Consider the following 24,655-nt stretch of genomic DNA (forward strand, 5'->3'; position numbering starts at 1 on the left):
TATTAGCATCATACGTAAAACTATTATGCATACATCCCTTGTGCATTCATGTCCAAAAGACCATGTTTTTTTTTCAGCGTAATAAGATCATGCGTCTTTACTGGGTAAAGATCAGTGTTTTTTTATGTACTTCGGATTGCTTACATAAATCCCGGAGAAAGTCGAGGGTTATACATCTTCTCTCCCGGAACTAAGATGATTTTGTTGCCTTTATATGCTCTCCACCTGTGGCCAAAACAGGCTCATGGGAAAACACACAACTTTCTCTTTCACTCAACCACACAAACAATAAAGCGACTGGACCAGCGTGACGAGATACTTCATCTCAGAGGAAGAGCCTACAATATATCATAGGCTACTACGTGGAGGTGCATTTGTGCCAATTTTTTGCACCTCGTCGCCTCTTTCAATTCTTGCAATAATGATAATACGAGGGGGATTCCGAGGCTTTGTCTCCGGCTGGGCTGGAGTTGTCATGCTTTGTTTCATAGTTGGCATTGCTGGGGTAAGAGTTTGGATAAAAATACTTTCACTTGATTGTTCCAGGATTCTTTTTCATTAAAATTTTGCATTAATAAACATATTTCAGACATGTTTCTGTTGCTGGCTCTGTGCCGCATTGCAAATTCGAAAAAGGAAAGCACAATGTTTACGAGAGCTAAAACAGAAAGATGAAGAAAGAACGGATGGCGTGGGTGGGAATGAAATGTGCACTTTTGGTAAGACTTTGTAATAAATGGGTTTATAAATTGGTAACGAATAACAAGGTGAAATTGGGTATAAAATTCTGCAGACATGCCACCAAATGTGAATGGAGGAGCGGTAATTGATGTTCGAAGTGACGACGACATCTGTCCCTATCCTCCGGAAGGATTTAGGTCACCAATGCCCATGCCAAAAGTTTAAACCTTGTTCCTGATGAAACTCTTACATACTCATATCGATCTTAACGTCTTTCCCTGTCAAATGACATACACAACCCGTTTGATTCAAATAAACCCTGTGATATAATTTAGATAATCTTAACTTATTTATGCCTGGTTTATGTCTCACTTTTTACTCAAAGCTATTCCTATCCAGTCCAAGGGAAACAATACATTATACATAGGATAGGAATACCGTTAAGTAAAAAGTTGAGCATAAATTATGTACATTGAGTGAATGTGAATTTAATAACGTACCTAAGAAATTAACCAATCAATTTTAAAGATTACATTTTGACCCTTAATAAAAAACATTTTCCATTTTACTCAAAATTTGAATGTTAATTATTTATTAACTTGTCCGTCCGCAAGAGGAATTCAATAGCTCCCATGCTACGCATGGCGACCTAATAATCCGAAATCCGAATTTGAAAATTCGGAACGGATTTGCCCTACTCGTTGCAGCGACGCCAACACCTCGACAAGCAGATAAATTACAGGGAAAAGAAACATGAACATAGTCGAGCAGTTGCATATCGTTGGCAATAAAATGCTAATGATGTGCAAAAATTGTAGATAGCCCACTCTGCATGTTCTTCACAGGAGGGATGTGACTGACCTCACCATTAGCTTGAATCTTGCTCATGAAAGTAGTGTAGTTAGATAGATTTAACGGCAAAACGATTATCCCTTAAATTACGATTGACTTGACTCTAGTTCTAGTCGTAAAGTCATGTACGGGGATTTGTACTGGTCGATGTAGAACTTCGTCCAGAAGTACAACGACTTTGGCTGGAGTGTTAATAAAATGCAGGTTGTTGAAATAAGTAAACTACTGTCAGAAATATCCAAGCTTACTTTTGGAGGGATGACTTACGTAATATCATCTTTGTTCAGTTGTTCAATTATTATAATTACTTTAAAAATAGAGTTCACGGTCTTAGCAAACATTTGTGATTAGTGTCTGATCATTCGAGCTACAACTCTGAATAATAATGAGTGTTACGCTTACGAGCAAAGTCATGAACTCATTTACCGTTACCCATATTTATAATACCCAATGACTTTATTCTATGATAATTGTTGTAAATCGTACTACGAAAATTGATAGTCTGGAGTTAACCTATATTTAACCACACGCTTGGAATGTATCTACATGCATAGATATATATATATATTAATAAATATTCTAACTGCGTTACGTACTTATATGCGTATATAAATATGTATCCATAATAGCTTTCAAAGAAGACGGGAAGGCGGAGGGTATTTAAAACTGACCTAAGATCGTTGGACTGATGTACTGCCTGATCCTAAGTATAAATACATCTTTGTACATACATAAATTGAGTACACTCCTAACATGAGGCGCAAGTTGATCCTAGATATTATACCTCACCTTGTCGCCACACAGGTAGGAACCAAAACGCAGATTAACCTGCGTACCAAGGCGACATCAATTATTTTCTCAATTAAAGAGTTAGCTCGTGCTCGTAATTATTATAATTGCGCTACAGATAAATTAAACTGAAAACGCGATTGCTTAGGTGAAGCAAAATAAAGTGTGATGACAAAAAACGACATTCTCAGCGTTGTATTTCCATGCATATTTAGTTTTCTTGTTATCAGTCACCATAACCTTACTTAGGAAAAAGATGGTCATTTAATATTGTAGAAGGATATCTTGAGGACAAACTACAATAACAGAACAATGCGTTAGCTAGTAATTAAGGTGACAATTAAGTCATCGATAGTGGTAGATTATCTTTTCTTTTATCTGGATCAATGGAAATGCATAGGTACAAGTGTTATCATTGCTTACATTTATGTGTGTCTACCATACCGAATATAATAGCCCTAGTTTTATAAAATTCGAGTCACAAAGTTAATTGGGATAATTTCAATAGTTAAATTACGTAATTAAACACCGGCGATAACCCCCACTTGCAATTAAATCCAAACATAATCCAGTCTCAACTTTGGATTATTAGAAAATAAGCACCTATGCACATATTATCAACCTAAATTAAAATATGTATAAAATAAAGATCTTCATTCCACAAAGGGTGACATTTTCTTTCTCAGGAGCAATGCTGATGCATCGGTTTTCGTAGAAAAAGAAAGCCCTAAAATGTTGACCGAAACGGCGATCCAGTATTATTTGTGGATGTTGCAGTTTGGCTGTTACACACATCTGATTCGTAAGTTTACTGAGACAATTACTTAAATTTTCATGTTTTTTTTTAAAGTCCTAACCTCTCTCTCAGCATTCAGTTGGGACGAGCAGAAACGACACTTACGACAAAATAAGAGTAAATCAGGCATGGTCTCATTTTACCTCCATTTCGTCGTGATACTTGTGATGAACGTGTACTGCGCTGGACGACTAATTCAATCCCTTTCCAAAAATGGATCAGAATTTCCATTACTTATCAAAATCTTGAATTTAATTTGGACTGGAGCTTATACTTTCACTTCAATTCTTATGATGCAGTATCAAATTCTTGGGTAAAGTTACATATTTCAGTTTTTTATAATATTTTGCAACTAATATAACTTTTGCATAGTAAGGACATGATGCTTTTTGCCAACTCGATTCTGGACCAATTGGATTGGAAGCAACATGAAATATCTGCAAGATTTAGCAGTGCAAGGACATCTGGAACTTCATCTTCTGCCCAGCAACCAAATTCGGGCCTATCAAAGCAATTAATTACAGCCATGATTCTGCTTACCATTAACCCTCTCATTCACGCCTTAATAGTCCCCACGGCACCCTGCGCTCCCCAATTCTTGTCCTCAGTCCTCCTCCCGTGCAAATCCATTGGCGATTCTGACCATCCCCTTTACACTCAGATGCCCTTCATCATCCAAGAATATTACGGCATCACGGTCAAACTGTTCACATGGTCGTTCAACTGGTCCCTCACATTCCTGGGGCTGACTTGGATTCTGCGAGAAATAAAGACTACCCGAATGCAAGGGTTGCATCGATATCGAAATGTCGAAATCATCACCACAGCGCTGAACTCGAGCTTAAAATATTATCTGACCATTTTCCCCACCATTCTGTTCACCGTGTTGAGCCTTCTCCTGTTTGGTTGCGTTCGGTTGTGGCATCTCGACCCGAGGTCAAATCTGCTTTTTCCCACGTGTGGAATTCGATGTGGTTTTGAGTCAATGTCACCTCTTGCGTTGGCTGGGAGGGTGAACCAGGAGAGCAAATCGTTGCTGAGAAAGTGGAGAAAGCAGACGAGTGGGGGCAAATGGGCGGCTCGGTTTAAGAGGTCGTGCAGAAGTATTAAGTGCACGGCAGGCAGCATGTACACCTTTGAGGAGTCGATCCTCATTGTGAGTATTCATAACTTGAATCAACTCACGCTAAATTTTTTGGTGGCATTTCGTTAGTGCATAAGTGAAAAAATGGTGATTGCTAAATATCTAATATCCAGTTAAAATCGCAAATAAATATGTATACCTAGTTAGGTTTTATTACACACATTAATATTACAGCTTTAGTTATTTTTACGTGATAGACGATTATGTTTACACAAGTAAAATCGTATGGAAAGCAAAGGCATGTTTCATAAATAGAACTAAATAGCATGCAATAGTTTGTGTAACACAAGGGACGATATTTTTAGTTATCTTGGTATTTTAATAGGTATGTATTTCTTTATTTTGTTCGTTATTTATCTATTTCAAGTCTAGTTGTTTAAAATAAAACATGAGATGTACTTCATCTTTGAAAAACATGTTGCTTACATGTGTATTAGTGCTGCATTTGTATTGTCGGTGTTGCACTGTTCATTCATTCATTACACACCCCACATTAGACGTCACATTATACATTGTACCAGGCAGCAAAATATATGTACGAAATACTAATAATTATTTAAATAATTAATCTACAATAAAGATTGTAAATATTGGTTTAGCTATTAATTAAAAATTAACTTGCTTTAGTTAAATAAAGTTTTTTAAATAAACAATCAAAATCAACCAGCTCTCCGATAGACTGGAACATTAAGGTTTTTGGGTATTGTGACATGTCCAAAATTTGTACCGTATCTTTTACACCAAACGGAGATGTAGTCAATGTCCTTAACTGAGATGTCATTCGGCAACGCGAGCTCGATATCTTTGCCGTTGTATCCATTCAGCTTGTCCGACACGCCACGCTCATCTGGTATCTGCTTCCCATTCCGGCTAGGGCGACCCCTCCCCACCCAGAAATAACTATACATAAATAAATAAAATAAATATATATGAAATATGTATTTATGACACAAATAAAGAAAATAAATATGTATGAATACACGTCAGGGGCAGATCCGTCGTAATGGAAGTTCTTAATGCGCACAGTATGCGTGTCAACGATGGTAACATCACCGGAAGAAACGCGATGTGCAGTGCCTCGAAATCCGGGTATCGTCACAGCATTTTGTCCAGTAACGGTTTTGTCGAGCAGGCAGAGGGACACTACTACCCCGAGAAGCACAAGATAATATGTCATTTTGTCAACGGATAAGGTGACACTGATGAATAATGTGTTCCTTGTCACCTTTTTATAGTGACAGGTGAGATAATGATGACATAGAGTTTGTAGAGTCATGTACTTTAATGATTTTAATGAATTGTTTACTTCCTGTATGAATTTGGAGTGGAATTGATTGAGGTCGAGTGCATTTTTTGCATGCAACTTCGCATTGCAATGCGTGAGTATAAGAAATTGATTTGCAAATATTTATAAATTAAGAAACACTTATGTAATAAATGGGCATTGATAGGCAGCGATCATAACATGGGTATTGGGTAAGGAGCAAGTATGATGTTGGTTTGGATATGTAAATATCTAATTTATTATACGAAATGCATATTAGTGCAGTAATACTAAGTCAGTCGTATGTTCTGGTTTAAATTAATTTACTATGAACTAAATATTATTGATTCCTCTTGATTTAATTCCTAAACAATCGAGGAAAAACATTGGTAAAGCATTAAAAATTACACATTTCGTAGCTCTGCATCCCTAAACCTCAGTTGAGACAGGATCCGTACTTTTGTAATGAGAAATTGTTCTCCAAATACATATGTATATTCTAAGCACCTATCTAAATATGCATGTGCATTCAGCAGTCCATTACGTAAATATGCATGTATGCATGTATAGGACAAATGAGTCTGGTTTTATGCAATATTTTTTATTAGAAACTGAAATAGGTAGGACATATGTACAAGCAGACGACACATATCAAGTACATACGTCATGTAGATAATATTCATACAAACATGCTTAGTGCATAAGTACATATCTAGAATTTAAAAAAAGAGCTGCCCAAATATCTAGTTTTGAGTAGCTTCGAAACTTGGAAAGCTAGTGGCTTGGAAAGTATTTATGTTTCCCTTGAATAACCTTTATGTATTTATATAGTCAGTAGTAAATAATTAAACAAAATTATAATAAAATTTTCTCTGTTCATAATTTAAATTTCAGATTATACACAAAGAAATCAGATTATGTACATAAATACATTTTTAATCCGATTACAAGTAACCTGCCCAGCGAGGGTAACACATAATAATCATTGGTAAACATTGGTAAAATTGAAAATCCAACCCATTCTATTTCTTTCTCGCGTACTCTCTCCACTCCTTTTGTCCGTCACTGACTCCCAATTTCTCTTTGCAATTTGGACAATAATGCGTCACGTCGTGGAAATGATGACCACTTTTTTGACACCAGGATTGACACCATAAAATGAAGGCGAAGAATGAGAACAACACTGCCCCCATCACCAAAACGGCCAGCCATTGTCCAGTCCTCCATGCGACAAATATCAAGGCCGGGATTACAGGCACGGTGACAATAATGCAGATACACGTTGTGCCAGTTGACCTGTCAGAAGACGCTGCTTCATTTTCTGTTATGACGAGTTCCGTCGTTATTGGGGTGTGGCAGTAAGGACATTGCGTTTCAATGGGGTTTCTTCCATTTTGTGAAATTTGTGACGTAATGCTCATAAAGAGAGAGACGTCTTCTTTGGAAAATGTGGGTGGGATGTTGGCGGACGGAACAATGGGTTCCATTTCCACAGTTTCCATTGTTTAGTATAATGCACGTAAGGCTAGCTGTCGAGTGACCTATGAAATCATTTGTGAATACGTCAAATGTATAACATTGTGTAACATTTTTAGAAAAGTGTTAAAATTGAGCTTACGTTTAAATGTTTGAATTTGTTTAAATTCCTGGACGAACTGTCTTCTTATGCAAACAGCAGATGGATGGATTTGTGTAATAAGTAAGCATTCAAACTCAGGCACCGATGTCAGCAATGTTTTCCTCGCTAAAATAACTATTTGTGGCTCAACATTGTTGTATTAAGGTGATCGATAATTCAAATGTAAAATTTATCACTAACTCGTGTATTTACTTATTTTAAAAATCGTAAAGATACAATTTATTGGGAATTTAAATAGTCTTCATTATCAAGATGATCCAAGTCAGGCTGGACATGGCCTTGAAATAATGTGCATTTATTTGTTGACTAGTTGCTAGACAAGAGAGATTTGTATGGGTTAGGAAAAAACTGCATGCACATGCAAAGTGTAGAAACCGGGTGCAGGAGTCGAGCGACAGAATGGGCAGATGCAAAGCAAGTGGAGCAAGGTCGAGTGTCGGGACGTAAAGATCCTAAAAGAAAGTCCGAGCTTTTTCATAACTCGCACTTTCTCTTCTCGAACCCGTTCATCCTTTCGCATTCTCTTTCTCTGAAGGTAAAATTTTATAAAAATTATATAAAAATATGAATGGCTTTACTTTGCAATACATCACCGGAGTTAAAAGCCGGAGTTAAAAGTTTACATGACTGTTACATAATTGAGTTCAGAATATGCTATAAATCGTGTGTTTGGTATGATATGGGCGCACATCCATGGGTATATCGAGCCAGTACAGCTAAAAGGTTTACAGATTATAAATATAAAATAATAATCTAAGGTGTTATTCAGTAATCGACAAAATATTTAGATAATTATTTTGAACAGAAAAATTATACAATTATAATTACAAATAATTGGTTGTTCTTAAGAGGGGTTTTCAATTGCAATATTATGAAGTACTAATAAACTAGTTAGATCTTTATTCATTGGAGTACATATCGCGTGTGCAGGGTAAGCATTATTTTCATTTTACATTATCAGTTAGAAAAAAACATTTATGTGCATATACATATACATACATATATCTAGCTAGTCTAGCTCTATTTTTCACACAAATGAGAAAGTATAAACTTTTCATCAAATGCAGAAAAAATCATTAGTTTCACTAATCCTACCCTACTACTTATTTAACAGAGCAATATGAAGCATGTACATAAGTACGTATCTACCTACTGGCATACTTTATCCAAAAAATTAAAAGTCTTTTTCCAGTTTAGACTGGAATGTAGGTTTGAGAAAGTATTTGTTACGTACTATCACCATTTAACGTTTAATGAATGAGTAATTCATTTATCGGTAGAACATTGACTTGGCTAAAGCATTTAAATTATTGATAATTTTAGCATAGGCTTAATGGTCTCTTGTTAGGTTAGTCTCAATAAAAATGGGCTATTTGCTAGCTTATGACTTGAACTGCTTCCAACTCCCACGTGCCTACAAACATTCCATTTAATTATTTCACACTACATGTATTCAAGTTAAATTTATAATTTCCAAAGGCTTGTGAAATTTAATGGGTTTCTTTACGTACTTAACTGAACACGATTGTATTATTTAAACATCCTCTATTCGATCTATATAAATATTTATGTATGGTCATTGGCTGCCACTCGTCTGGTTTCTGAGGTCCGATTACGTACATATATACCACAACCAGTGGAAAGGATTGTCCGAAAATTTCTCAATTTTCTTTCACAAATAGTTCGTCCTAGAAAATGTCAAAACTTCTCACTTTGTTTAAAAAGTATCTTCACGACTACAATGCAGCTCTTGTTGCTCTATTAAAGATATGTCTACTTCCGCACCCCGTCCCTTTCAACTTTACAAAAGACTCCAAAATTCTCAAGTCCAATTTAAGTAAAAAAATCTGCGCCTTTAAATTAAGTTTTGACATAATAAACTTTTCCCTGCACTTCTCCATCTTCTTAAAGTGGTTCTGGGACATGGGGTTTGGACCCTCATTTGGAATAGATAATCGAATCAAGACACAAGTACCGGTCTGGAAATTGATCATGATGGTTTATTTCTCCACCTGTTATGCAGTATTCATCTTGATCACGATTCAGGCAGGAATCGTTGCTTCTGAAGCAGCTCAGTTGATCAATTTCTGCATTGGAGCCAAGTTTACGAGTGCGTATTTGCTTGCATGAAAAACCATATGGTGTGATAAATTGATGGGAATTATAATTACAGAAAAAATTGACGCCATGGTGTTCCTGTTGGCTGATAGCATTTTCAGTGGGTGTTTCCTTACACCGATCGGATACATTGTGCTCAGCGTGGTGTACCCTTGCATGCCGCCCCTCTTGACCAGCTTAACGCAGGAGAGTTGTCGAGGCACGGGAAAACAGGTCCATATTGGAATACTTGGAAAAATTCTGGTCGGAATGATGGAAGGGTACACGTGGACCATTATCTGGAGCATGACATCGGTGATCATTTTCATGCTGCTAATTCATCCTGGACGAGTTCAGATCACAGTGTTGGACAAAATTAAAGGGTAACCTGTGAAATTACGTATGTAATTTGACACATTTAATTGAATGGAATTCCCATGCAATTTTTTTTAATTTTTAGCAAAATTGAAGCAGGGTTTCTTACGAGCATCAGCGAGTACAGACAGCTACAAATTGTGTCGACTTTGCAAAACGAAATCTTCAAATCACCAGCAATGCCTGTATATCTCGGAGGATCAATAACAGCAGAGGTGGCTTCTATTTACGCCCTGATAAGATCATCGCATGAGTTACCAGCACCGGTATTTGGTTTATTTTGCACCGTCGCAACGACATTTTCTATCTTTATCCAGGTTGGGCTTAAAGTAGTAGCGTATCCAAATCTTAGGTCCAATAAGTTGCGAGACACGTGGAAGTCGCAGATGAACAAGTGGCTCAAAATGTACTTGAGGAGTATCAAACCACTAAAGTTGTCAATGGGGGATGGTACTTTTTTTGATCAGTTGACTTCCCTGAAAATTTGGCAATTTGCAATTCAGCAGCTTATAACTCTCATGCTAATATAAACGCAGCCCTCGGAAATATTGGCGTCATTATTCGTCAGAGATGTGCATATATTTATGCATTTATTAAAAACGTGAGGTATTTTGAACAATGATGCCTTTTTTACTTGACACTAACAATAAGTGCAAATTTTTGGAGACCGACAGGTTTTGAGAAAGCCGAAATAATTCAGAAAATAGTCTGTAAGATGGCCTGACTATCAACTATGGTGAATTTATACCATTATTTATTATTGTACTCATTTAAAATTATGCAAGCGTACTAGTGTTGAAACTATACGATATTTAGATTATTTTGCGAACATTCCGATTCAGTCTTGATCGATTCTCTCAACAAATGTATGCATGCATGTACCTAAGTGGCCTCATGCGAATGGATTAATCCTAAATAAATCAAATTGTCGCTTCATTCAATTTTACGTCGAAGTATTTAGCTAGATTATTCAGTCCATTTACAATTCTATGTATCTTATGTAACTTTGGCTTGCTTCCTACTTCTCTTGTGCTCAAGGAAAATTTCAATACACTTTATTTATAAACATTTTTAATGTTATATTTTCAATTTTGTACCTGTAATTTTGTATGTATTTAGATTTAAAATTTTGTTGCTATAAATTTTTCAGTAATCCAAGTCAATTAAAGAAATGAATTAAAGCTAATTAATAACGAAGACAAAACCCAATATTTATATAACTATCCGGTAATTATATGATGACATTGGTTTTCTTAGTCACAGATTTTATCAATTATAATTCATCGTGGATACATATTTACATACATACATATTTTTAATGAACCAAAAAATTGTAGTTTTAATATATAATTGAATATGATTATTGACGAAAAACTCCTTGATTTAAGTAATTCCAACATATCTAAGCATAGACAATAACGATAAGATTAATTTAAATATTTATAGTTGACTTGGATCTAATAGGGGCATCATATTGTTGTGTGCGTACACATATAGTTAGTATCCCATAAATCGTGATTGAAAAGTTTAGGTCAGGTGTCAACGAAATTCTCGCACATACGTAAACGTGAAAACCTTCAGTATTTTGCTCAATTCGAGTTGAAACATACTTTTATTATATTTTGAATCATGTATGCATACCTCAGTAACCCACTATTTTATTCAATTCACAGTGTGAATTTCACACCAAAGAGGAATTGAAAAATCTTGGAATGTCGGGAAACTCGATCAAAATCTTGTCTTCCTCCCGACGCAAAATATCTTGATACGACGACACCACAGGTCTCATTCCCCTTTGAGTACTGGTGCCACCGCCCGATGCAAGAAGAGTCTTAAGGCCACAAATGCTAACCTTGCTAGTTCCCAGTTTTATGTGAACTCTATGTGACCCTTCGATATTACTATTACTACTATTACTTCGATATTCGTAGTAGTTGGAAATAATGAACGAAGTCGGAATAAAGTGATGTTCCACATCATACAAGGCGGGGATGCTCGTAACAATCAAGTCGTCTCCATCCTTTGCGCAGGTATAATTGACACCAATGTTGGGGTGCTCGTCATGTACTTCAGTGCCATGCTCGAAATCCTGTGGGTCAAACTGATAGACGTGACCGTGAGGAATTTTTACCACTTGTGGTACTAAACCCCAAACCGGGTCGTTATTTCCTTCCACGTTCGTGAAAGAAATATGCATCGGCATTGTTCGTAAAATAATTTGAACGTCTCCTGCTCTCAATGTTGTGCCATTCACAATGATCACACGGTTCGGAAATATGTTAGAATGTCCTGGAAACTCAATCTTCAAGTCGGAACTATTTTCCACCTGAGCAATACTCGGGACATAATTCGAAATTCCAGTTTTGTTCTTTATCTGGGAAATGATATCGGTCAAGTCGATAACCTGGTTGCTATGGTTACTACCTGGTAACATTTGAGGATAAATGTGCACGTCTCCAAGTCCAGTAAAAATTACGTAGGTCGTACCGTTAAATCCGACAAGGTGAGACGTCACATTCTCCCGATTTGTCAATGTCGATAATTCCATGGGGTTTCCCGAATAGACAAAGTCACGAGCTGTCTCTATGATAAAACTGACGCCTAAATTCGTCGCCAGCTGGGAAATTGTAGGAATGAAAGTAGCTCGGATTACGTCGGAGGATAAAATTTCTTCCAAATTTCCAAAGCTAAATATTATTTCGGAATATTTCGTAATCAAAATTTGAAACCCATCCTCCGTCATAAATTCTGGTTTTGAGTAAAACATTTCCGTTTCATCAAAATCACTCAAAATGTGAGAATATTCCAAACCACTGGAATGCAATGTGTAAACTAAACGCGTAATGGTCTCATTTTGATCAGAAATAGAGATGGACTTTATGTCAGAAAGATTGAATTTGAGGTTGAAAATGTGGCGAGTATTGGCAAGTCGGGAGAATGAATCAATTTCTATGTCGAAGGTACAGGGCTCGATGAAATTGTAGTAGAAAATGGAGCTACGCAAATTTTTTACTTCTGGTTTGTGTCCATCGTCAATATGACCGTTAATTAAGTCTGAATTATAACCTGTGTCATTATACCCCGCGTTGTTGCTGGGTAATTGGCCGTCATCAATTTGGAAACTCACTCTCGTTCCGTTGCCAATTGTGACCCACAAATTATAATTGCAGTCCGGATCGCTCACCACTATCAAGTCTGCATTAGCAACGGACATTGTGTCACAGGCTACAAAGATTTTTTCAAAACTTGAGTCTCGTCCAGCAAACATTTTTACGTTTTTGATGCTTTTTACCACTTGAAGAGAATAACTTTCTTCCTCGTCATCCTTGTGGAGAATATTCAATGATGAAGAATTAATGCGCAAATCAATTTCCAAGTCGTAGCCAGGCCAAAACCCAGGCATTAACTGGAGCAGATTAGTTCCACCTTTTCCATCAATCTCGTCAATGAGGAGGGTGGACTCTATTAAGAATATATTGTCGTCTAAATCACCTCCAAATATTTTACCAACTTTCTCCTCAGTTTCTATGAGGAGGTCGTTAGTGGCTCCATTCAAACTGGTAATGTTTCCAGAAAAAAATGGTTTTGCAATTATTGTGGCGCTGATGAGAGAAACGGATGTGTCAATGGTTCCATTAGTTACTTGCAGGTTAAATGACAAATCTGCGAATAATTTACCATCACCATCGCTGATGAGCTGGAAATTTGGAGGAATAGCATTTTCAGATCCATTATTTAGGATGAGTCGAAACAATTTAGGAACAAAATTGGATTGTTGCATCACAAAATTATTTCCGCTGAAAGATACAGAGTTAACTTGTTGCTCCAGATCAATGTTAAGTTTAAAATTATGCGTGATATTATTGGAGCCAAGGACGTAAACTACGTCAAAACTCTCCAGGTCATTGACAACGTAGGTAAAATTTCCTCTTTCCGCATGATTCTCAACTTTGGTAAAATTATTGGTAACAATTGTGATATTTGGAGTACAGAAATTTTTCGGAATTTGGATAACGTCTGGATTTTCGAGAGAAAACCCACCCTCCAGTCGGACCAACTTTGTGTAACAGTCTGTAACGACAAGCTCAGACTTTTGCTTTCTCCCATTTACGATCTGGATTCCCTTCACAGATGCGACATCCTGGTCAAAGGTTAAAGTTTCTTTAGCCAAGTTAATCGTGACAAGGGTTGAATTTATTCTGTCATCTAAAATGAGCGAGTTTATTCCTCCGTAGCCATTAATTTGCCCGGAATATCTGGAATTCTCCAGTATAAAACTGTCATCGTACTTTCCCCCGTGCACTATTCTGAAGGAGTCACCCACCCGATGGATATTTTTGATGCCAATTGCACCCCATTTCTCCTTATTCGCAATGGTCTGACTCTCATCCTCAAATGCGTGCAGTAGCAGAACCTCTGCTGTTTTTAGGTTGAGTAACAAATTTGCTTCCGGTTTGTATGCATCCGAGACAAAAATTGGGGAAATCTGCGAATCTGATATATTCCCAAGATGAACGGAAAACTTTATAAAATTGCCTCTGCCCAAATCTAATTCGATTTCAACCGCATCCTGCCCAACTTTCACTTTGCTATCGAGAACTTTGTGGGGAGGAATTTTGATGGGGATAGAAAACTTGGTTTCGTTCGTCAGGCTAAAATCTCCTGAGAATTTAGTCAAATTCGAGGGTGACGTATGTACATAAATCTCAAAATTTCCAGGTCCTGTTTCAAAGAAATGTGTCCGAGTGTTTCCAGTGGCAATTATGGTGAGATTATGAGGGTACGGTTTGACTGTGGCATTGTTGGTAATAATAATTTCATCCGGGTCACTTTCACTCCCTCCATTTAGTGAGATTACTTTAAAACTATGCAAATCTAAGTCAACTCTGACCTGTTCTACCCCTCCAGCCCTGCCCTGCCAGACTTGAACATTTCGTGTACTAATTTTTCCCCGAGATGCTAAACTAATTGTGCCATTCTCACTAATTTTAACGAGACCTGAAATTTTCTCAGAGAAAGTGATCGTATTAGTTCCCATTGCACCGTCAATGCTACCGAAAATCTCGGAATCTTCTATAACGAAAATGTCATCTTTATCCTGCTCCGTTTCTGAAAGAGGAGACATAACCACGTTCCAATTTCCTTTTTGTATTCTAAATCTGTTTTCCACGAATGGAATTCCTTTCACCAGCCTCGGTCTGGGCGGTGGATTAAGAGGGGAAGTGGGCAGCAGATGGAATGCGATCAGATCTGAGTCAATTGTCTGGACCATCACGGTCTGTACAGTATTCTCGCCAATTGGAAAGTTAATGCTATCGTTGTCTAAAAATCTCCCAGTTACGTCAATTTGAGACCCAGCTATAACAATGGAATGACTGAGTGGTGTACTATATATCGAGGAAATTTCCTCAATGTTGTAATTCACGAGCATCACAATGGTCCCGATACTTCTACGGGTCAAGTCCAGTTTTAGGTTAGAGGTGAAATTAGCTTCTCCAAGCTCAGGCCCCATTTGGATAAATAGTTGACCTCTGTCCATCTCATATTTGATAAAAGTTGACCCACGCACGAACACGGTGAGGTCATAGACACACTCAGGGTTTCGTTTTATAATGATTTTATCTGGATGGGAAATATCCGACCCTCCATTTAAACTTAAGTGACGTAGTTCACAAAATGTAGTAATTTCTTCGACATCATTTTCTCGCCCAACGATTGAGTCAATATGTTCAAATGTGACGCCGCCCGTCACTTGACCCTTTCCGATGTAAAGCGTAGCAGTCGGATCCAACTCCTTCGTTAGGATGAGCGTATTTCTGCCTCCACCACCGAAAATTGTTCCAGAAAAAGAAGTGTTTTGCAAATAAAAAATGTCGTTGTCTTTCTCCGTCCCAGTAATCACCCAATTTTGGCCATCGCTTAGGTAGAACAAATTCCCCGTAAATGCCAGTCCTGTCACGTGTCTAACATCAGGAGGAGAAGATGACCCCAGCCAGAATAAGGCTTGTGTTTTAGAAGATTCGATATCTACCAAGAGTCGGAATGGATGGGTGCCGTTGTCCATGAAAAATGCGACAATGTTCCCCCTGTTCTGCAGGAACTTGTATCGCAATCAATTCTCAGATCAGCCCAACCTCCATGTCCAAGATGAAGAAGTATTGTTTTATTGTCTTTTTTTCCACTAATCTCAATGTCCTTCAAACCTCCGACATTCTCAACCTTGAGGACAATTTCGGCATCCTTTAAATAAGTTGGGATGTGCGCTTTGAGGTATGGTGTCCCCTCGTTGAGCAGAATAACCACTTTTCCCTCAGAGAAGGATGCGAATTCTACAAAAGTGTAACCATGAATTAAAATTGCTAAATCTAACTGGCCTTTGGAACAATGAGGAATAATTATCTGGTCCTCCTCCCCTCCACTATTTCGACCTCCCTGCCCCGCGATTAGTTTTGTGGTACAGGCGGCGTAGATTATTTCGACTTGATCCGTTCTGCCAATTATTCTCTCGACATTGAAAACTCCCAAATTCCCCGAGCTGAGGGTAACTTTTTGCCTGGGCAGGTGAACCGTAATTGGATTTCCAGCTGTACAGTTACTCGATAATATTAAAGAGTTCCCCACATCTTTTGAGCCGCCACCATCCAGTTTGCCTTCAACAGAAGAGCAGGGTCCGTCCAACATGAAGGTGTCCCCACCACCCCCCTCGAAAGTCTTGACCCCATCGCCCACCAAGAAAAGCGAGTCTCTCTTGTCCCCCTCATCCAAGAAAATTGCATCTTTACCTCTCTTCAAATCGTACAACATATACTTTCCCTCTCCGTTGGATCTCTCAACCCCAATGGCACCCTCACAGAGAAATCCTTTAGAAAAGTCCCGTCGGGAAAGTCGGTCACCTTGGAACGACAAACTTCCGGGTTTGCAAGAATACGAGAAATCAGAGGGAAGCAAATGATCAGGGGCCCATCGCTCCAAGAAAATGTATTGTTTAGACCGGAAATCGACCAAGTTATCAAGAACGTCATACCCATCAAACGAGTAACCAGGTTCGGGAGCACACTCGCAAAAATATTCTTGCAGTGTCCCAGAACCGAGGACTCTAAGATCGTTGGACTTGTATCTGCAGTAGAAGCCTTCCTGACACACGTTTCGAGGACCTTTGCCACAGGACCATCGCTGCCAATTCCACGAATTGACACGTACACCCATCACATAAGTATGTTTTCTCTCTTGAAGGTAACAATCTCCTTCCGGATTGAGGAGGGTTTGTGACGGGAAAACTTTGCCAATAAAGTCTGGATTTTCTTTCAACCACAAAACCGTCATGTTGACCACGATGTTATTTAAGTTCTTAGTTTTTATGAGGTCCTCCAAATATATGGATGTATCTGCACCACTCATATATCTTAATGCTTCGTCTACCTTTTCATAATCGAGAAGAGGAATCTCATCGTTTAACTGGTTTACATGATTTGCCGCTTTATAAACGGAGACAAATATTGTCGTCAAAATGTTAACGATCAACGCCACGGCTGAAAATACGGGAGCCAATGGGGGAAAAGCAATCGACAAAATTGCAGCCGTGGCCGCGACGGCGATGTCGATTGAGTCAGCGACAATGTCCGCGATGGCGTCGTTCTGCTCGTATTTCGTGGCGTTCGGATTGTTCAGTGCCTTCACGGAGCTGGTCAAACTGTAAATGCTAATTCCAATGTCGACTACAGCCCCAATAGGTCCGGTGACCTTGGCAATTATGGAGGACATTTTTGACCCTATTTTTACGGCAAGTTTAGTCCCCACCTTTTTAACTAGAACTGATCCAGCATTTTCTACGGCTTGAAGTCCCCCATCTAATCCCATCCGACCTCCCATTATTTCAAGTGAGGTGTAGTCCCCATGTCGAAGGGCCGATACGACCCCTTTTGCCAACATGACTTTGCCATAAACGCCTCCAAACTCACCAGTCGAAGAGGTGAACTTTGATGCCCGCCTGGCAAATCGACTCGAACTGACTCTTACCCGATCATAATTTGACATTGACTTTGGATCGATTTGGTCCGTGATGTGCGTTATGGATTTGGACAATGAGTTTTGATTGTTATGAATTTCTAGAATTTCCTGCTTAATCATCGCTTTCACCCTGCGGATCGACTCCTCATCGCCGATTAGCTTATCCTGGTTTTTACAGACAACTTCTACCACGGTCTCTTTCTCTTTTACGGACTCAAAGTCTAACTCGTCACGAAACGACTCTAAATATTTGGAAAGCTTTCGGCTGTCTATGGAAACTATTTGTTGATTTTCCTCGATAACTTGTGGCTTTGGAAATATACTTTCTTCTTCCTTCTTCTCGACTTTCACCGATTCATCGTGACCTTTATTTTTTACTAGTAAAATGCAGTTATGTTCTGACAGGGAGGCTGCTCTAACAGTTCTGGTGCTAGCAGTGCAAGCTATTGTAAGTTTGTTTAATTGGACTACGGGTGGATTCTGCTTTCTTTTTCCGGCAACTTTTGTATCTTCTTTTGCAACGATTAAACTTTCTACTTTATCCCAGCCTGGCAAGGATGACATTTGCTCATCTAACCCATGTGACTTGACTAAATCGTCAATTTCGCTGTTTTTTAACCAGCCTATCCCTTCGTTAGTCTTTAATAGTTTTTGCAGACCGGATTTGAAATTATTAAAATATTCTCCCAAGTACAATTTGTACTCGGAAATGAAAAGAGAAATCATACCCTTGAAATCCTTCGCTTTTAAAGAGTAGATAACTTTGGACATCCAATATCTGGCGTAGCGACGTCGCAATTCTTGATGGTTGGCGAGCACGTGCTGGGTAGGTGTCCTCCCCTTTGTTGGAATGACCTTGTTTTCCGACCAGGTCTCGTAAATTGTAGGAAAGTTGACTTCCCACAGATGACGATGATACGCCTCTCGTTGGGCCTCGGTTGGTTTCCCTTTTTCAAAGTCTGGATCAACTCCAGTGAAGCGATGCTCCCTAAAATACATGTAGTTTTACATTTCAAATTTAATATTGATCGATTTCTGGCATTTTAAATACTTACTTCAGCTTCAGCCCATTTTGCATCTCTTGTCTCCAGTCGTTCCTAAATTCGTCCATTCGCGTCTTTGCGTCAGCTACACTTCCACCTTTTAATTCTTTGATGGCATCAGGAATTCCGATCCCCCCCGTGGATGGGAAAAGGCGGTGTTTCTCATAAGGAATACTTAACACACCCATTTTACCTTTAAGCTTGTCATTGAACTCTTCCAAACCTCGGGACAGTTCCGCGTTGATGGAGGTAAGATGGACCACTTCATTTTGCTTATTTTCTAATTGTGCCAATTTTATGGGGTCAGGTTTTTTGGCAGGGTCAAGTTTGTCAATCACATCCTTCACCGCCTTTTCTCGACAGGATTTTAATGTTTTCAATTGGTCCTTCACATCTTTCTTTTCTTTAAGCAGCTTCTTGATTTTTGAAATTGTGTCGTCATATTCCTGCTTGATGGATTTCGGCCAGTCTTTCTTGTTCAATTTTGGTGGTGGTTTCGCACCGAAAATTTCTTTGTTTAAATTCTCAATTTCCGTCTCCAATTGTTTGACTTTATCACTGTTTTTACCAAATTCTGACTCGCCTAATTCTTTCTTGAGCCGGAGTCGCTCATCAATATCGGTTTTGAGGGGGGTCGGGAGATCCTTGACGTTTTCGAGGTATTCCATAATTGAGTAGTGTGGGGCGTGGTCGGACTCAATGAGTTCATCTCGGGAAACGACTGCCTGGAGGACGTCGTATCTCCCACCGTGTCCAAGAGCTGCGTTGAGAGACTCCTGGGCATCGGCTTTAATAGTGGCGTCCATATTGTTTACTTTTTCCTTGTCAAACGTTGTCCTGAATGCGGCAGCGTTTTTGTACTTGTCCAAAATTTTCGCTGCAGCTGGGGTGAGTTTCCTCTTCTTGGCCGGTGTGGCGGCACCCTGTCCTGCCCGCTTTGTCCCCAAAGGAAGCGGTGGTGACGAGTGACAGAGTTCCAAGATGACAAGAACGAGGAGGAGAATCCATATTGCTAATCGCAACAGGTTCGTCATCTTCCCTGGTAAGTTGCTAAATAAGTAAAGTAAATTTTGAAAATTTTACGTAAAAATTTTACTTGTAGATTATGTGTATGAAATCATACCTCTAATTAAGATTTGATTTAGACAGACTGCTATCTTGAGAAATATTTAATGCAGGGGACGTATTTGTGTCAACTCCTGGTGTGACAAACTAGTGACTGATAAAATTGCATGCTTGTGTTCTTTATAAATACTTTTTTTATAAATCCTGACGGCATAAATTGTGAATAATACTGCTTGGCATTGGATGCCTTAGGTCCAGTCAAAGTTATCCATATTGTTTCATGTTGGCAGCAGCAACAGAAACAACGCTGAGATTTAAAATTCTTGGTCACAAGATGATAAGATATGATATTTCGACATTTTTAGTCAATTTTCCGAGAAAATGTAAGCCTGGGATGATAAACCATGCTTATGCCTATGCGTATGGATGTAATCTACACAAGTACTTTAGCACATATGCAAAGGTTAACGAATATCTACATATCTTTCTTGGAAATTGTGTACTTCGCTACATGAACGTTAATCATAATCATCTCATTAATCGTTTTTCTTGGTAAAAGTATCCCCGAACACATGTCAAAGGACATCAGTTACTTATCATGATGACATCAATTTAATGCTACACTGTTGCCATGCAACTGCAAAATTACGTAACGAGTGCATTATTAACTACACAATTTATTTATGCATAACAGGAATTGTATCCTCTCCGTCTCTCACCAGCCAATATCTGGAAGAAATCTATCTAGTTCACTAATTTTAGCCCCCTCCCTCTCTTAATTTAAGTGTGCATATGCAAGAAGGATGGGTAATGAGTATTGGATCCGGATTTTCTTAAATAAAACTTGGAAGGGACAAAATTACAATTTTTTTTAAACATTAAGATACGTAGTCGTACATTTGTGCGACATTCACCGTCTGTATGACGACCAAAGAGACACACGCTCATCGCAAATCTCGACTAAACATGTATTTACATAGTCTCTATACAAGGTCATTAGAATGGATGAATTCACTGACTAAATACATAAAGAAGATGCATAACAGCTGCTATAATTATTGCTGACTATTACACTTCTGTATCTCCTAAAAGGCACTAACTAGTCAATAAATAAAGAAAAATGATACCTGTACTAATTAATTTTCTTCTTACGGCACGTGAAATCAGTGTGATTACTTGTACTCAGAATATAAGCAACTTTACCACCGAGGAAAGTCAGACAACGATAGATTTGGCATCCAATTATAATACTACTTGTCTCGAGTACACCAATATTTTCATCCCAAATAATGTAACATGTAAGCAATGCAGGATTGTAGTTTTTTTACTTTTGTAAAATAATTAATCCCCCATTTCATAATGTTCAACAGGTCCACCTCTAAATGAAACTGATCCTTATGCCAACGACCCTCCTCGAGATTCTAGACTTATATCGAGATCCATCAAGCCCTACAATGGAGAACCACCATCGAATCTACTACTTGAGAAATTTTATACCCCAAAGTATGTAGCAAATGCATATTACGACACTGCAGAGTTATGTATGTAGACACATATGAACATTTAATTGAAGTAACTCATTCTTTCATGTGCAGCGAGATATTCTACGTGCGCAACAATCTTCCCGTCCCATGCGTCCATGTTGGAAACTATAGTTTGGAAGTTGGTGGCATTAATCTGACCACGGTCCAACTGACGCTACGCCAACTGACCACACTTTTTTCCCCGACGACCATCTCGGCCGTACTGCAATGTGCTGGGAATCGAAGGAGTGAAATGAACCGAGTCAAACCCGTTTCTGGGACGAAATGGACCGGTGGTGCGATTGGAAATGCCAACTGGACTGGAACCAATTTACGGGATATCCTAGCATTGGCTGGATTTCAAAGAGGGAATTATTCACCTGATGTATTGAACACTCTCCACATTCAGGTAATATTCTTAATAATTGTGACTTGTCTGATTGGTAATTTTCTCGACGGAATATTATTTACTTACTTCTAACCCGTCCAGCTAACAGGGCTGGATCAAGACCCCAAGACTGGGACATATTACGGTGCTTCAATTCCAGTCAGTTACATCCTAGACGACAATTTCACACCGCTCGTTGCCTATGCCATGAATGGAAAAAGCCTCACACCAGACCACGGTTTTCCTGTGAGAGCAATCCTGCCCGGAATTGTGGGGGCGAGAAACGTTAAATGGCTACAAAAAATTACCCTTGCGACTCAAGAAGCGCAGACGATTTATCAGCTGGAGAAATATAAGGCGTTCTCACCCTCGATTACAAGTGCCACGGTGACACAAGAAGACTACAATAATACGGACCCAATCATGGATCTGCCAGTGACGTCTTATTTGGCTTCACATACGGATGGGCAAATTGTCGAAAATGGGACGATTTTAGTAGAAGGTAAGCACATAAACGTTCAATAAAAATATATGTAGAAGTTTGCAAAGGATTTTTGTTAGTGATGTTGTGTTTTTAATAAGGTTACGCGTACTCTGGCACAGGAAGGCACATTCAGAGAGTAGAATTATCACAGGATCTTGGCAGCAACTGGATTTTAGCGGAAGTGACGGAAAGAACCTCAAAGGTAGCACATTAAATTTGGTTTGGATAATAATTATAATGTAATATTTAATACGCTAGAAAATTTTTGTAACGATTATTTGGGTTACGTTCAGAAGTTGCGAAGGAACTGGTCGTGGGTGTTCTGGAAGCGTAATGTATCTTTATCAGTGGGACGGAATGAAATCTGGGTGAAAGCGGTCGACTCAGGGTACAACCAACAACCTCAAGAGATTAAGGACGTCTGGAATTTTGATGGTTATTTGAATGTAGCATATCATAAAGTTGTGCTTAATGCCAGTTAAAGACTGCAAGTTTCCTGTCAGTTAATGAGAAATAATTGAGGAAAAATTTTATGCAATAAAGTACAAAGTCGGGGATTTCCAATGAACATATATAGCGCTACTTTATTTTAAGATTGCCAATTTGACAAAACTAAGTGTCTCATTCTACATTGAATTGAATTTTTCTTACACTCCTCAAATGATCCTTTACTAAATAATATATAAGCTTATTGCATCTCTTTTTTGTTTTACTAAAGATGAGTACCGTACAAGGAGGTGATAATGCCAACTTTGATGGGCTGAAACTACCAGAAGCGAGCATTACGTTTCTTAGCTTTTTTGCCATAAAATCAGTCATATCCTCATCTGTACGTGTGCAAAAAAGCTAAGAAACGTAATGCTCGCTTCTGGTAGTTTCAGCCCGTCAAAGTGGTGTGGGTTTTGAAAATTTTGCAAAATATTTGGGACAAATTATAAAAAGACCAAGGAGACTGTCGTCATGCGACCCCGTGGTCAACAAAACTCTGCTGTTTTCATGAAAGTTAGTTTTTAGCCCGAGTCTGGGCTTATGGAACCCCCATGTCCGTCCGTTCGCCCGTCCGGCCCATCTACACGATAGAACCAAAACGGCCTAACCGATTGACTTGAAATTTTCACCATATGCATATTGGCCAAAACTTTGCAAAGTTAGGAATGGAGTTCGAAGATAGGCGAAATCGGTCAAGTGGTTGACCGGTGGGGGTCATCGGAGTGGTGGGGATTTGGGGAATTACGCACCAAAATTTCAAAATTGTCGTAGAAAGCTGAAATTTGGTACAGAGATTGCTAATGGCTTCTAATGAAAGAATTTGAAGTGAAATTTGAAAATTTTTCAACCGGATGTACCCTAGGGGTGACCCATACCGATTTTTCAAAATCGTCATATCGAGGTGAAATTTTGCATGGAACTTGCATATGGCTCTTAAGGGAAGAGTATAAATTGAAATTAGAAAATTTTTCATCCGGAGGGACCCTATGGGGTCACCTCCTCCGATTTTCAGAAATTAACTTGAAAAGCTGAAATTTGGAATAATGGTCCTTAGTGCTTTCTCATGAAATAATACGACGTAAGATATTAACAAAAAGTAACCAGAGTGGCAGTAGGGGGTAACCCCATGTTGATACAATCAGTATGGAATAAAAAAATAACTTAGGATTAGCATGTAGGAGGGTTGAATTTCGAAATTTTTGTAGGAGCGACCTCCACTGGTCATGGGAAATAGTCACGAGGAAGGGATGGCAATATTTTAATTAAAAATATTATTTTTAGAACTTGATTCAATACGAGGAATTTATACTACTGTTCATTCAAACTTAATATGCAGTACAAAATCTGAAAGGTTATCGAGAAAGGAGTCGAGAAATAACTTAAGATTAGAATTTAGGAGGGTTGAATTTCGAAATTTTATAGGAACAGCCTCCACTGCTCGTGGTATTTGGTGCCAAGTAATAATACCACCTGACTTTAGTTAATGCAAGAATTAGTGAAAAATAGTATAACATTCTGACAAACATGGGTTTACTAATCCATCCTGGTTCGGGCTTAGTAAAGCTGCACTGATAGGTTTTCAAAAAATACTTCATTTGTCTCTTTTTTAAATTGGTAAAAAATGAAATTTTTCATGTTCAATAAATATGACAGTTAGTGAGAATATTATGTCGGGTGTATGACAATTTGCGCCGAGAAAACGATAAGATAGATATAACCAGCGTCGTTGAATTAGAATTAATACAAATATTTTGGTGGAAATCGTCAGGTCGTAGGACAAAAATTTAGAAGCGGACTCTGATCCTGACTCGGGCTAAATGAAGTTCTTTGCATTTTTGTTGCCAACGGCGTTGTTATTTTTAATTGTTTAAAAATAATTTTTCGCTCAGGCCGTAAAAACCCCCTTGAACGGTACTCTCCTTTATAAACAATTATTTCAATTAATTGACAGATTTTAATTGAAGGATTGCATCATCTTAGGTATACATATGTACATACATACTTATTTACATTGAGAAG

The 24,655-nt window shown here is 38.4% G+C and overlaps 5 protein-coding genes and 1 long non-coding RNA gene across 6 annotated transcripts; 4 read left to right on the forward strand and 2 right to left on the reverse strand.

Moving 5' to 3' along the window:
* The first annotated feature begins 177 nt into the window (after positions 1-177).
* On the forward strand, positions 178-1,194 carry LOC118439381. The gene is made up of 3 exons (XM_035860636.1): positions 178-505; positions 590-719; positions 794-1,194. The coding sequence occupies exons 1-3, from the start codon at positions 422-424 to the stop codon at positions 904-906; spliced, it is 327 nt and encodes a 108-aa protein (XP_035716529.1). The 5' UTR covers positions 178-421; the 3' UTR covers positions 907-1,194.
* Positions 1,195-3,114: 1,920 nt separating this feature from the next.
* Positions 3,115-4,562, forward strand: LOC118433992. The gene is made up of 2 exons (XM_035846575.1): positions 3,115-3,431; positions 3,491-4,562. Exons 1-2 carry the CDS (start codon positions 3,157-3,159, stop codon positions 4,329-4,331), a joined length of 1,116 nt encoding a protein of 371 aa, XP_035702468.1. The 5' UTR covers positions 3,115-3,156; the 3' UTR covers positions 4,332-4,562.
* Positions 4,563-4,572: 10 nt separating this feature from the next.
* Positions 4,573-5,475, reverse strand: LOC110863644 (protein Skeletor, isoforms B/C). The gene is made up of 2 exons (XM_022112998.2): positions 5,243-5,475; positions 4,573-5,162 (listed from the first exon to the last, which is right to left on the reverse strand). Exons 1-2 carry the CDS (start codon positions 5,437-5,439, stop codon positions 4,922-4,924), a joined length of 438 nt encoding a protein of 145 aa, XP_021968690.1. The 5' UTR covers positions 5,440-5,475; the 3' UTR covers positions 4,573-4,921.
* Positions 5,476-6,106: 631 nt separating this feature from the next.
* LOC110863554 lies at positions 6,107-7,634 on the reverse strand. The gene is made up of 2 exons (XR_002549271.2): positions 7,145-7,634; positions 6,107-7,067 (listed from the first exon to the last, which is right to left on the reverse strand). It is a non-coding gene; the product is annotated as an uncharacterized LOC110863554 (long non-coding RNA).
* A 1,454-nt stretch (positions 7,635-9,088) lies between these two features.
* LOC118436527 lies at positions 9,089-10,879 on the forward strand. Its single transcript, XM_035854833.1, has 3 exons — positions 9,089-9,275; positions 9,339-9,645; positions 9,723-10,879. The coding sequence occupies exons 1-3, from the start codon at positions 9,089-9,091 to the stop codon at positions 10,165-10,167; spliced, it is 939 nt and encodes a 312-aa protein (XP_035710726.1). The 3' UTR covers positions 10,168-10,879.
* Positions 10,880-20,799: 9,920 nt separating this feature from the next.
* Positions 20,800-22,717, forward strand: LOC110841652 (sulfite oxidase). Its single transcript, XM_022087337.2, has 6 exons — positions 20,800-21,050; positions 21,123-21,255; positions 21,348-21,684; positions 21,766-22,165; positions 22,246-22,349; positions 22,441-22,717. Exons 1-6 carry the CDS (start codon positions 20,873-20,875, stop codon positions 22,627-22,629), a joined length of 1,341 nt encoding a protein of 446 aa, XP_021943029.1. The 5' UTR covers positions 20,800-20,872; the 3' UTR covers positions 22,630-22,717.
* The last annotated feature ends 1,938 nt before the right edge of the window (positions 22,718-24,655 follow it).

This window comes from Folsomia candida, unplaced genomic scaffold (genome assembly GCF_002217175.1).
Source record: "Folsomia candida strain VU population unplaced genomic scaffold, ASM221717v1 Fcan01_Sc001, whole genome shotgun sequence".
NCBI classification, from domain to species: domain Eukaryota; kingdom Metazoa; phylum Arthropoda; class Collembola; order Entomobryomorpha; family Isotomidae; genus Folsomia; species Folsomia candida.